Source organism: Bombus vosnesenskii, unplaced genomic scaffold (genome assembly GCF_011952255.1).
Source record: "Bombus vosnesenskii isolate JDL3184/JDL3185 unplaced genomic scaffold, Bvos_JDL3184-5_v1.1 scf7180000013274, whole genome shotgun sequence".
Classification (NCBI taxonomy): Eukaryota; Metazoa; Arthropoda; class Insecta; order Hymenoptera; family Apidae; genus Bombus; species Bombus vosnesenskii.
The window spans coordinates 449,319-462,695 of record NW_022882932.1 but is presented as its reverse complement, the minus strand read 5'-3'; the positions used below and the strand labels follow the sequence as shown (position 1 = coordinate 462,695).

At 39.6% G+C, this 13,377-nt stretch overlaps 1 protein-coding gene across 6 annotated transcripts in view; it reads right to left on the bottom strand.

Moving 5' to 3' along the window:
- Window positions 1–13,377, bottom strand: part of LOC117231852 (RNA-binding protein Musashi homolog Rbp6) — a 430,672-nt gene that overhangs the window by 130,115 nt on the left and 287,180 nt on the right. For all 6 annotated transcript variants that reach the window (XM_033490701.1, XM_033490700.1, XM_033490702.1 and 3 more), the window contains one exon: window positions 213–261. In XM_033490701.1, the coding sequence (XP_033346592.1) occupies window positions 213–261 (49 nt within the window). The remainder of the gene's footprint in view (window positions 1–212; window positions 262–13,377) is intronic.

Sequence of the window (13,377 nt, the reverse complement as noted above, 5' to 3'; positions counted from 1 at the left end):
GCACACACAGGGTGCTACGAACGCGCAACGAAATTTTGCCTGCGGACGTGCGGCGTCAGCAGTCCTCTGGTGCGAGCGGAAACTCGCGTTTTAACGATCACCAGTGATCAAACAGCAATTACCGGCCCATGGGTATCGAATTATTGTATAGCGGGGAGAACCGACTGATTCTCCCAACCCCTTCTCTCGAGAAAATCATAAATTTCACTCACCTCTGTGCCTGTTGGTCTGCTTATCGAACATCAGCATGGCATCCTCGATCTGTAATTCCAAACAAAAAGGACATGTTAATTGGCGTATTTCCTCCGATGTAAATTAATTTCACATGTACCATGAAATCGCACTGGATTCACTGAAAATCTGTTGCAAAATGAATTTTTACAGTTGCTAAATTTTCTTAAGAATAAGGTATTGCAGATACAGAAGTAGAATTTTTGGTTGATATTTGTAACAAAATGGTACATCTGACAATTAACTATGAATTAATAGTTAAATCACTTGGAAGATTCCAGGAAACCTAAAAAGTAATAAATAACAAACGTAGGAAAACATTGAAATTGTGAAAAGTGTTTTATTACCATGCTAAAATATGTATATCATTTCACAGGCACAAATTGTCACGGTTACATTTCCGCAGATTCCAGAACAAAAGAGCGTGATCGCGTTATAAACAACCATGATAAATGTACGACCTGCAAAAAGCGACAAGCGAGACGCGACAAAAACGTCAGAACTTAACGTCATAAATTAGTAGCGACCCTTTCTTGGTATTACAAAAAAAAACCCTTCTACGTGTCAGGAGCCTAAGTGGCTCGACGAAGGCGTTATGGATCGTAAACAACCCTGTAGAAATAGCGTAACAGAACTTGTGAAAGCGCGACAAATTTTGAAGAGAGGTCAGTTTTCCTGCCCGAGTAGGAAAATTAAAGTCATGCGATCCAAAAATAAATAAAAACCTTTCCCCCGATTTTCTCCTCTAATGTTACCCCTGGTCGTTGCAATCTACTGTTCAATTAACTAACCATTGCCGCGCGCCGTCAACTACAAGATACAACCAATAAAATCGCCCTCGTTAAATTTCCACGCTTCAGCCTCGATCGTGCTTGCTACCCCTAGTAAAACGAAAAAATCAGACATTTCCCGGATCGAACGTTAACCTAACTACCTCGAGCGATTGGCGACGGTAGAGGGTGGGACGCAACCCCTTGGAATCGGAGATAGGATCGCTTGTATTCTTTCCGGAAGTACATGTGCGCCGTAAAGCACAGCTGGACCGAGATTTACGAAGCCCGCCGCCGAGAAAAGCATAGCAAGGGGATTGAGAATGGCGGGAGTTGTAGCAGGTTGGGGTTGTGCGGGGGTGTGTTGTCGGTAACCAAAGTGCAAAGGAGACAGAGAGAGAAGGAGAGTGAGAGAGGAAAGTACAGAAGCACAAGAGGCGGAAAGGCGAAGCGGCTAGTAGGATTTATGGGACAGGAGAAACAATAGGGATTACCTTCACCCCCTGCCACCCTTGGAGTCGGGCTCTGCTTTGTTCCTTCGCACTTCCTGCGAAAGGACCGCAAGCACGAAACGATAGAAGTGGCGGTCATGCGTTGCTACCAGCAGTAGCACGTGAGAACAGACTCGAATTATTCGGACAGGAGAGAGGATGGACGGTGCGCGCAATAGAATCAAAGGCGGCGGAGAATGTAGAGAGGATGGGCTAAAAACTGTAGTACAAGCGGCGTCGTGGAGGCGGGAGTACATATTAGATTATGCGATTAACACTCGATGGACTTCGTTGGCGAAGAGACAGTTTCGTCCCGTTTGCATCTGTCAACGTAACGTAATTCGGTTTACCGGTTTACATAATACCCTCCACGGCGAAAGTAACATCGGAGAGGCGTGTCGGCGACCGGATAAGGTCGCGTTGATTTAGGACGCCGCAGAAAAATGTTGGTCAGTTGAGGTAAAAGAAAGCGGAGGATGATCGATCTTGCCGTCCTTCCTCGTTCGAATCTCGGATGGGAAAAATGGAAAAATGTTGAAAAAATTTATGCGCTATTGCTTTTATTATTGCGTGTTTTGGTAATAATTGCAAAATATTCGAAGCTGGCTCCGTGAACATAGCATTAGAATTCCTTTAATTTTTATAGCATTAAAGCGAGAAATTACATACACTAACAATCGTTCTTTCATATTTTCCTCATACTTAAGAAATTTTGTGATAATAAAAAAAGACGATTATGTGTGTGTATGTTGAAAATAACTGTGCTTGTTCTTTAATAATGAGAGCACATGTTAGAGGCATGGAATAACATTTTATTCTAACACGTGGCCTCTTCAAAATTGTCATATTTACAGCGTAAGGAAAGATTGATACTAAAACATCCATCCACGCTATCGTCCGGATTTAAGACCTGGCTGTTCTCGACACAGGGATTTGTTTGAATATCGTTAACTGTTTCGCAGACACGACAGGGGAACCGGAGGTTGTAAGCCAAAAACGCTTGGACCAACAGATTGTTGTTCGTTGCTTCTAACAAAAGAGCAGTCGAATATGAGATTCGCAGACGCAGCAACGCGGCGCTGCGTCTTCAATGAAGAATGACTCAAAGCGTGATTGTTTTATCGTGGGACCTGAGCCTTTTTTCTTTCTTTTTCGAGAAGAAAAAGGGTAACAGTGGCGAATCGATACTTCAAAGACGGTGGGGAATGTGTCGAAAGCACCGGGACATACCTCGGAGATGGTGATTATTCATCGAAATAATCCACATTCTGTTGCTTTGAAAGTCACGAGACATGCCAAAGAATTGAGTATCTTAGACGACATTCGTCCCGTTTTTTACTTTCAAAAGAACAAGTAATATTATACGACAAAAGAAAGGACGATGATTGAAAAAGAAAGATAGAAGGAAAAAAGAAAGAGACGGAATGAAGCTTTTAAAAAAACAGAAGAGGCATCACAGCGTAAGGAAAGACTGACACTAGGGACGTCTCGCTATTGCCAAGTCTTTACCTTCTTCGCTGTTTTTCACAAAGTGCACGTCTTTCCATTATTTCTCTTCTTGTTTTTCGCCTAACGCACCTTTGCTGCAGCACACAGTGCGCTTCTGCCAGGTAAATCAAAGTCTGAACATTCCTCATTTGGTGATCCTGGATTTGTTCGATAGATCTCTTCTTCTTTGGCGGCATGGAACGTGGTTTCAATAAAAATTTAGCACGATATGATTTTGCGTAGGAATTTAAAGCACCTACTCGAAATCGTATTCGACAATATATTCGGAGAAGAGTTTAGAGAGAATGACTCATGGGCTTGACTTACGTTACAGGTAAAAATAGATGTTTAAATAATCGATAGGCGTGGGACGCGAAGCGAGGGCGAAACACGAAAAGGGGATGATTCGATCTCCCTGAAGTAGAAACAGTAATACAATTCAATTTGATGAAAGCCGAGATATTGAAGCGCGAGTGAAAAACGAAAGGTTAGGTTAAGACAAATGGTAGAAACGTGGAATGACGAATGTCCATAACACAGCCTTACATGATCTACTACATTAACAATCAAATTAATTTACACGAAGTGCATAATAAAATAAAAATACAAAAACTGTATTCAGCAAGCTCTTAAATCATCATATTCAAAAGTAATAATTTTCATACAAAGTATCTCTATTATTTCTTTCTTCTTTTTCGTTAAAATATCACCAAATAGTATGTATGAAACCAAAATGTTAAAAGAATCAACAATTTTACGGTGTCGCTGAAACCTTTTTATACGTGTAATTAAAAACAAACACTCGAAATGAAAATGAAACAATATAAATTCTTAAAACATTCCTCGGCCTCGGGTTGATCTCTTTGATCATTCCAATATCTGGTTGGTCGCTCGGTGTTCCATTAAAGACAGAAGATTGTACCACATTTCCCGGCACGGAATTATTTCAACTTTTCTACTCTTTTGCCTCTTGCTAGTCCGCGTAATATCCTTAGGGCAAGAATGGCAAAACCCTTTCCGATATACTTTGATGTCCTCGAGTTGTTCAACGGAATCACCCTCTGGCTTTGACTCGTTGAATCGATATTAATCTTCCTCTCAGATTGTTCTTCACGATTTTCTCGTCGTGCCTCCACGCTCAAGTTATTGCTTTCTCGTTTAAGCTACGATTATAGGAAACATTTCCTTGATTCTACTTTTCGATGGATTTAGCGGCCAGTCAATTATATGAGATATCGTCGAAAATATTTCGCTACTGATATTTTAGAAAATTAATTATCGAGCAATCGTTAGAATGGACGTTACTCACTCGTGAAAATGTATTTAAACCAGAAACCAGAGATATTAATTTTCATTCAGTTCAACGCGTAAAATTTCTATACACATTTATAAAATACAGGTATGAAAATATAATTTTTGATATTGAAAGCTAATCGAGATACGTATAAACTTTAACAATGATTACACTCTCGTCCAATAAGTTTTTCTCATGAAATTTTATCGCAATATCAGTTGAATTGAATACAATAATGAAGAATTAAGCCAACTAACAGTTATATACGAAAAACCAATAACACTGTGATTGATTTCAAGATTGAAATTTGCGAACTTTACGAATTTGACTTTTTCTAGTGCTGAAGTGGGTGTATATTGTATCTGATAGATATCGATGAATATCGTTATTCTCGATATTCAATTAAAAACATATTTTTTATCAATATCTGAAAAACTATTGCAATTAGAGGAATTGTATAAACAATATAAATACTATTTATTATACAAATTTAAATATTCTGAAAGTTGTAAGCCAATTTCCTATAATTTATTCTACAAAGGCAATTTTATTCATTTAAGTCGCTCTTCTACAAACGGCGAACAAATTAATAACCTGGAATAATGTGTAATGCAATTCGAAGCGTCGTTGTAATTTCTGCCGAGCTTCCATGTTCCACACGGTTGATCCACAAACGAACAATACCGAAAGGTTGTAGAAGGAACAAGCGGAGAAAGACGCGAAGCAGGGTTGTTGTCCCTGAGGAGCAATCGACTTCTGGTGAGTGGGCGAGGTGTACCTTATTACAAGTTCGATTCTAGTGGTGTTACAGCTCTCGGTGGGCCGTGTTGTAGATTGCTGTCTTACGAGTCCTGCCCTTTCTACCACCAGCAGCCGATCCCTTTTCGCAACACGCACACACATATTCACACACCTCGTATCATTTCCCGCGACAGTTTTCCTCTCGCCGTCGCTCCAACTGGCTCTCTTGTTTGGCGAACTAATTTAAAAGGGCGTCCGGAACTGGGTCAAGAGTGTACCCTTTACGCGGACTTTTTGCATTTTGCTGCTCTGACATTTGTCACAAAGTTCTTGGGTGTAGAGCATCGTGGAAACCGGTGACCTCCAATTACGGGCGCGTAGCCAACGACGTCATCGAGAATTATACGTTTCGAAAAATAAGAGATACTGTCGAAGACAAAGGGAATTCAAATTTTACGATATTTACATAACGTTAAATACACGTTAAGTATTATCGATTTGACGTAGTTTGTGGTGGGTATGAATAACTGGTCGTGTTATCCTTCGTCACACAAAATTCATATAAAACCTTGTAGAGTTAAGAATTTTGAACAAATTTTACTTGAAATATCTTTCAATATATTGTATTTTCATTCTTACATTAGCATGTTTTTATATTACTTTCATGAGAAATGTCAGGGGTGGAATAATACTCAAGTAAGTAGAAATAAACAGTATATGATCAGACATATTGTACTGTGCTAATAACTGTACTTCCTAGCAAGATGCAGGGAAATTTGTTGTTTACATGAAATTATATAAATATTTACAGAAATTCGGAGATACCAGAACTATGATATTAGCTCGTGAATTCCATTTTATGTGTCTAGTGTTTGAGAAATCCTTTACATGGGTGATATCACTATTGGTTGATTTAAAATACAAGTGACGGTCATCATAACAGTTCACATATTTACAAAACTTACTTCTTTGCTTTCTCTGAAAATATCTTTACTTTCTACAGAAATAATAAATTCAATTTTGAAAGTAGAAATACTCCAACATGGACAGTGATATTCATACTCGCATTGTGCGTCGTTGACGCATTACGACCCTGACGCGACGGCCGAAATCGTTTCCATTTAAATCCCTGACGTTCAAGAAGCCGATGAGTAGACGGAATAATCTAATGCGATAATCGATTCCCGCAGGAAGACCGTAATTGCATTTACGGAGACGAACGGAACATTCTAAAATAAACAGCGTTGATGGAGGATCGCGTACGAGCTCGCCCTACCGTCTCGTGAAAGGTTTCCCACTCTTTTCTTTTTTCTTTTGTTCGTTTTTCTTCTCCCCTCCCCCCACTGTATCGCCAGCTCGTAAAACGACGTGGATTTAAACGAAACTATACCGATTTACCCCTCCGGTAACAGAAGCGCCGCTACACAAGCAGCTCTAGGATTTCCAGAGAATGCCCTCATTCCTTCCACTCTCTCTTTTTCATCCTCTTCCTTTCCTGTTCGCTCATTTCCTGTTTCGTTCACTTTCTCTTTTCTTTCTTGCCCCCTTATCTTGGTGCTCCCTTTACGGACGATCGAGGGTAAAAGCGAGCCAGCAACCAGGGACTTCGATGAGTTTCTCCTTTTTATTCCAGCCATTTCGCGTCCCACGTCGCGTTCTATCGCAACCAACACCCCTCTGTCCCTACAGATTCAGTATGCAGCGAGCTGTATTAAATCTTCGTCGTTCAAAATATTTCGACTTCCCGCTTCGAGCCTCGTCTCTGATTTCAACGCGCGTTGCATCCACGAGGAAGCTCGTCGACGAGCTGTTCACTCGGACACAATGGTTCTAAAAGAATATCTGCGATTGTTAGGTAATAGTACTCCTTCAGTGTAACACGTGACGATTGTTCCATTTAGGATGACAGTGGTTTATTTAGTTTTACTAGCAAACTATATGTCACGTACAAAACTTTATAGAAAATTTGGTGCTGTAACTTTTCTAATTAGATTTTGGTCTCAATAAAATAGTGCAAAAGGAAATATAAAAATATGATTCTAGTTTGTACTAGATAAATTGATAATTATAAGTATCTATTCCCTTAAACTCGGGAAATTAATTTCAGAGGAAAAACACTTATCAAACCGTGCGCAATTATTTTACGGAATATCAAAGTTTGGTATCTGGAGGCAACAAGCATGGAGTAATGTCACGACAAAGTTAATTCTGTATTTTCGAAATTGTCCCTTAGCGGCAGCCTGAGACCACGAATGTTACGATGAGTCAGGACATGACAATGAATAATTCCGTGCAGAACACCAGTCGCAACGACTCTCGCGCACAATCAAGCGAATTCGGTTAGCGACACACTTTTAATGTGACTCGTTGATGAAGCGAGAATTTCTCTGTCAGCTTCTCTTTTCTCAGGATTATCCGAAACGCTGTTAGATGCTAATAGAATAATGCTAATAGGTCCAGACTAAACGAAATACCAACAAGTTATACTGTGTACAAGACTAACTTTGAGTATAGTTAAATATCATCTTTCTCATACATACGGCGACAGATTTGTTTTCGAAAAATGATGTAGACATACACGTATATTTTCGAGTGTTAATTCACAGTTCGATTCAATTCCAAATTCATTAACGTTTGTATAATTTTTTGCCGTAAGTTTTATCTTTGTTCGCGGTTTTTGGTTAAGAATCGTATTTCTCTTTTCGTAGCATTCGAAGATTCGCTTACGATCTCCCGTCAGTCTTCATCAGATCTTTTATCCCTCGGTGGAAGTTCGAAGATCGGGAAGGTTATTTACGTTACCTTGTTCAATTAGGCGCAGCCTTTGGAGGCCATTAGCGTTAATTGAATAAAGTTTTCATCGAGGTACCATTAAATTAATACTGGTGCAATTAATATCGGCGGACCAAGTGTTTTCGTTTGCTTCAACGAAAACCTCGCGTATTTCGGTAACCCATTTCGAAATTACCCCTCTCGTTAATTCGAGTACACAGATTTTACAATTTTTCGCCTACCATCGAGTTTCGCCGACTTATTTATCGACAAATGTGCAAATACACAACCAACGAATCAGCTCCATTTTTTATTCGTCCTCATTTCGCCAAGGTTATACAAGACTGGTGTTTAATCAAATACAATCGATCGTTCCACAGCAATGGACCTCCTTGATTCATAAATGCCTCTTTTACTTCCAGTATTTTTTCTTTCTATCCCTGTAAATCGTTCATATTAATTATAATTCGCTGGTACAATTCGATTGATTGAACGAAATAATAGAGTTGCAGGTAAAATTGTCGACTCGTTCAATTACGCGCGGCGAAAAGGCTAAATATCGCACGACGAATTTGTTTGGATGTAGTGCCGAGTTCCCTCCCATTTCCCTCTCTAACCATACGTATACGTATATATGTATATATATTTTTCTTTCACTGTCGGTAATAATTAGAAATAATAATTATCGGTCGATGAAAGAACTCGGCATGTAAGTCGGGACCGAACCGAGCTCGAAATAATAATAGTCGTGGCTATAATAGGGAAAAGCAGCGGTTGGATTAATTTGAGAACCGCGCCAATTAGAATTTTTCCGATCGCGTCGGTAAAAACATAATAATCGTGAAATATACGACAAGGAAATAAAAACAATGTAAGCTGGTAACGCGGTTTTAATGAAATATACAGCGACTTCCTGATAAACTGCTATTTCGTTAAATTATTTCCCTCTTTGCCTGCTTCTCATTTTAAGAAAAAATGTACATGTGACTAAATTAACCAACATTTTCCCACTGAGAAAAGATACAAACAAACATGAAATAATAATTAAACCAAATAGAGATTAGATTAAAAATTTCATTTGAAAACCACAGGTGAACAACACGATATAAATCATATTTTCTATCTTTCATAGGAGAGCAATTTTTATATTCGGCAGTGTCACCCAATTCCGCATCGAAACTACTTTTTTTGTTTGATTTGGGAATTATATACGTGTTTTCGTATTCCTTTCGAATATTCGTAAAATACTAAGAATGTTAATTACATAAAACTGTATTAATTAAGTTAAACTAAAATAACATTCATTTCCTATTTTCAAAGGGCTTATATCTTCAAATCTCTTTTGATTTAAATTATTCTCTTCTTTAACAGTTTCATATCCTTTCAGTCACTGAGTGACATAACAGTTAGAAAATTGAAAAAAATGTCATTTTCCTGTTGTTTTCATTTAACAACTCTCATAATATCTAACCCAACTTCGCGTACATGTAGCATATTTTCCAGAAAAACACAGAATGAAGGACAAGATACACGTACATATGTATATAGTATGCATGTATTATATGTAGCGTGGATTCCTTTTCACCGGTGCGTTACGACGCTTTAATTCTCCTCCTCAAATACGTTCGCCAAACATCTCGCACGAGCTTGAAAAAACGCGGAGCTCGCGTATCCGCACCGCGACCGACGCGCAGGGGAACGAAAATTCGTCTAGTTGCGGCGTGCATTTGAGAATTAAATAGAAACGAGCCGAGGAATCTCGACTCGGTACGGTGATTCTTCCTCTTTCGCCGTCACGGAAAAAGGTCAAAAAGGGAACTAGGAGGAGTAGGAAATACAGAAGAAAAAGGATAAATAAAAAAAGGGGGAGCCGGAGAGGGTGGAACGTAGATGGAGGGCGTCTGGCCACGTTAGGCAGAGAGTATACGCGCATCTCACATAATTTTCCGCAAAAGTTTCCGGCGCTCCGTGCAGGCATCGTTCAGCTTAAATTCATTTTTGAGCACCAAGCTCAGAGGCTCGGGTTTCCACATCTGCGTACGGAACTGGTTTCGTTTCTGCTCCGACCCGTGTCTCGTTCTTCCCCATTTCGTTTCGTTTCGTTTCACTCACTCATTCACTCTCTCTCTCTCTCTTTCTCCCTCTCTCTCTCTCTTTACTCCGCTCATGTCCTTCATTCCTCCTCCGCCGACTTCATCGGCCGCGACTTAAGAGGTAAACTACACAATTTCGCAAAGCTTTTTCATCGGAACACGATTCTTTTTTTCTCCATTGGCAAACGGAAAATAAGAGATTCGAACACCACCAGCTCTGGTTACCCGCGAGCGAAATCCACCCATTAAAGTTTGTAAGGAATCACCGATGCAATCTGCACGTTCGATAATTGTTCGAGGTATACACTTTCCCGGAATGATTTCGGTGATTCAGTGGATTTTCCGGTAAGTGGAATGGATTAGATATATTTTAATACGGATCGAACGGAGGTTGAATTTTGAAACGACGAAGATGGAATTTTGATCATATTTTTATGTCACGAATCGTCTTTATTCAGAGATAAATATTGGATAGATATTAGGATAATGGTACTTTTTTTTACCGCAGGCAACTCTTCTTCGGTCAAGAAATGCATTTATACATATAAACTCTCTCAAATTTACTATGACTTCAAGAGTAATTTTTCATCAACATATTGAAACTTTTATACGTATATATGTTTAGGATAACAAATACAATAATAACATACAATTTCAATTCGCTGTTCAATTCAAATCACGTCCGCTGGTCGACAAACATCGGACGTTGCTTTCGTAGATCTTCAAAAGACCGCCGGAATCGTTTAGACAGGCCATAGCTCGCTAATTCCAACAACAACGTTTCCTCGCGCGAAGTTTTCCCGACAGTTCTACGTTTCTTGCGAACATTTCGACGAATAATGATGCGGAATGACGAAGAGCAGAGGCGCGGAACAAGGCAGTGGTGAGTAAAGAACTTAAGTAGCTCGCAAAGAGACGCAAACGCAGGAGGGTTGATCCGTTTATTCAGCGGCTCGTAAGCCGGTTCCAGCTTCTTCGTCGGCTCGAAGAGAACGCGGGGTAAACTTTCACGGAAAATTCGATGTTGCGAGCAAACAACCCGCCGTTGCCAGGACTATCAATACACGTCGTGGCTGTCGTTCGATGCGGGATCGATAGCCTGACACCGTTGTTCTGGGAATAAGAAGTCCCCTAGCTGGAACACCTAGTGCCGATCGGATGCTTTTTCTCGCGAGGATTACTTTCTCTTCGAGGAAAGAAAAAGAACGAATCCAGCGAGTGGAACACCAAGTAGAAAGAAAAAAAGGATGATGGAGAGAATGGAACACTCGTTTGGGCGTTGTTGGAACGAAGCTCGCCGAATCGTCGGCGCACCAACGTTCCAGAGGGTAATCAAGCCTTGACTAATTATTCTAACGCAATTCTGAAAGTTTATACGAGCGCTTGAAACCATAGTCGTACGAGTTACTGCTGAATAAACGTATCTCCGCTTACTTCGTTTTCTTCAACCTGCAAAATGGATTTCTCGTGGTACCTGTGTTATGCACAGGGGATAGGTGATTAAAGAACACTCGTGTTGAAATTGTCTGATTAGATCGAAAAGAGTACTCGACCAATTTAATTGGACAGAAACAAAACATTTGATCACAGATTTCGTTTCTTTCTATTCAGAAATTCTTCGATTGTTAAGAATGCACAGTGAATCGTATATTTTCGGAAGTTAGATTTTCCATCTCGAATCCATCGTTAAAGAAACGACTTAATGTAAGCAAGGGGAACGCGACGTTGCGTGATTAGGTGACAGGAAGATTGTCAACCAGAACGCAGAGATTTAATATCGTAGCCAGACGGATTCTTCAGAAAACGAGGGTAGCCTTGCTCGTATTTCAGGACTTGATACATTAGATACAGAATTGTGTAACGAGCCAGCGGTGTCTCTGTCGCACAGCTGACACCTAGTCATCCGCATTACCATATTCTCTGACGGCAATTGCTACAAGACCAGAGTATTCCTTTTAACGTAAGCGATCGATCGTTGTAATTTTAATAGATAACCAACACACCAAACCCATTAATATTAACCATTTATCACGAGCGACCAACTGTTACTTCGAAGCAAACACTTTTAACCAAAATATTCCTGCGTATATTCAATATTTCTATTAAAAGTAACAAATTTTAAATAAATAATTAAAATATATCCAAAGAACCAAAAATCACGCAGAAACAAGGATTGGAAGCGTTAGAAAGAATTTACCAATGAATAATCGTAGTTTGAACAAAACGCGAGAATTTTTACGATTGTGCAGAGCGTAGAACAACCATGCACCAGCCTCGTGACTAAAAGGAGAAAAGAAAAGCACAACGAAAAGATATATGATACCCTTCGTCGTCCGTATATTAATCAGCCTTTTAGTTCCGTGCGAGATCTCCAGGCGTTTCGCGTAATTTCCGCGTTTCCGACCAATATCTTGTTGCTGGCGTGCGCATAAATAAAAATGGGACCGGTTGCTCACGGAGTACGAAGAATGGTTTATTTATTGACAAAGACCCATTTGAGAAACGCGACCTCTCCTGAAACGCCACGTTCTTCTCTACCCTTTCTCTGTCGAGGCCGTTTTATACGGCTAGATAGCAAGTTCGTGACCCACGACGTGCCAGGCACGAGCACAACCATCGCCAACACGCGGCATCAGCCTGCTGTCTTATGTATTGCGCTCCATCCTAACCTAATGATGTACCCTGGAATTTCGCTAAACTCGTTCACGAAGGTTCTGCACTGTCTTTTCTCTTATTTTCATTTTTGCTTTCGAATATAAAAAGACTGGTATACTATCCTCCTTAAATAAAAGTTAAATAAAAGTTTTTGCTGCTTGGCTAGCGCTTATCTATTTTTAAGGACATGTTAAAACATTGAAGCTTCAAATTTTAGTTTCGAAGTTAATGGAAAGAGAGACAGTGCGAACAAATAATAAAATTTCAGTTTTTTGGGTGTTTCGAAATGGTAGAGCAATGACAGCACAAACTTCTTTGAAATTTACGCGAGTGTACGTTGTGTAGGTTGATGTGAAAATTACGCGATTGTACATTACCCAATTATGATACATGTAGAAAATCCAAAACGCAATTAACGGAAACCTTATTAATTAATACTGCAACTATTATCTCGCGCAACTGTAATTATTATCCTTATTCTCCAGCGCTTATCCTTATTAGATATGGAACGAATATTGGAATTAATTGGTATTTATAATTGATGGAGATTACGTGGTGTTAATTTGAACGAAGGTTTTAAACGTTCATTACGAAATGGAGCAATTTTGCGAATGATTTCTATTCATCAGTAAGATACTATCACTGACAGTCTCGTGACTTATATCACTGAACGGTGAAGAATAATATAATTGAAACGATTTGGCATGCCATTCATGTCGCATCAATTACAGTGAAAGGACAAATAATAAATTTTTCAGTCAGCCAAGATTGTAGGTACTTCAAAAATATGGATAAATCGAGTAAAAGATAACTAAATCGCATCTTCCCAGCTAGCTATGATC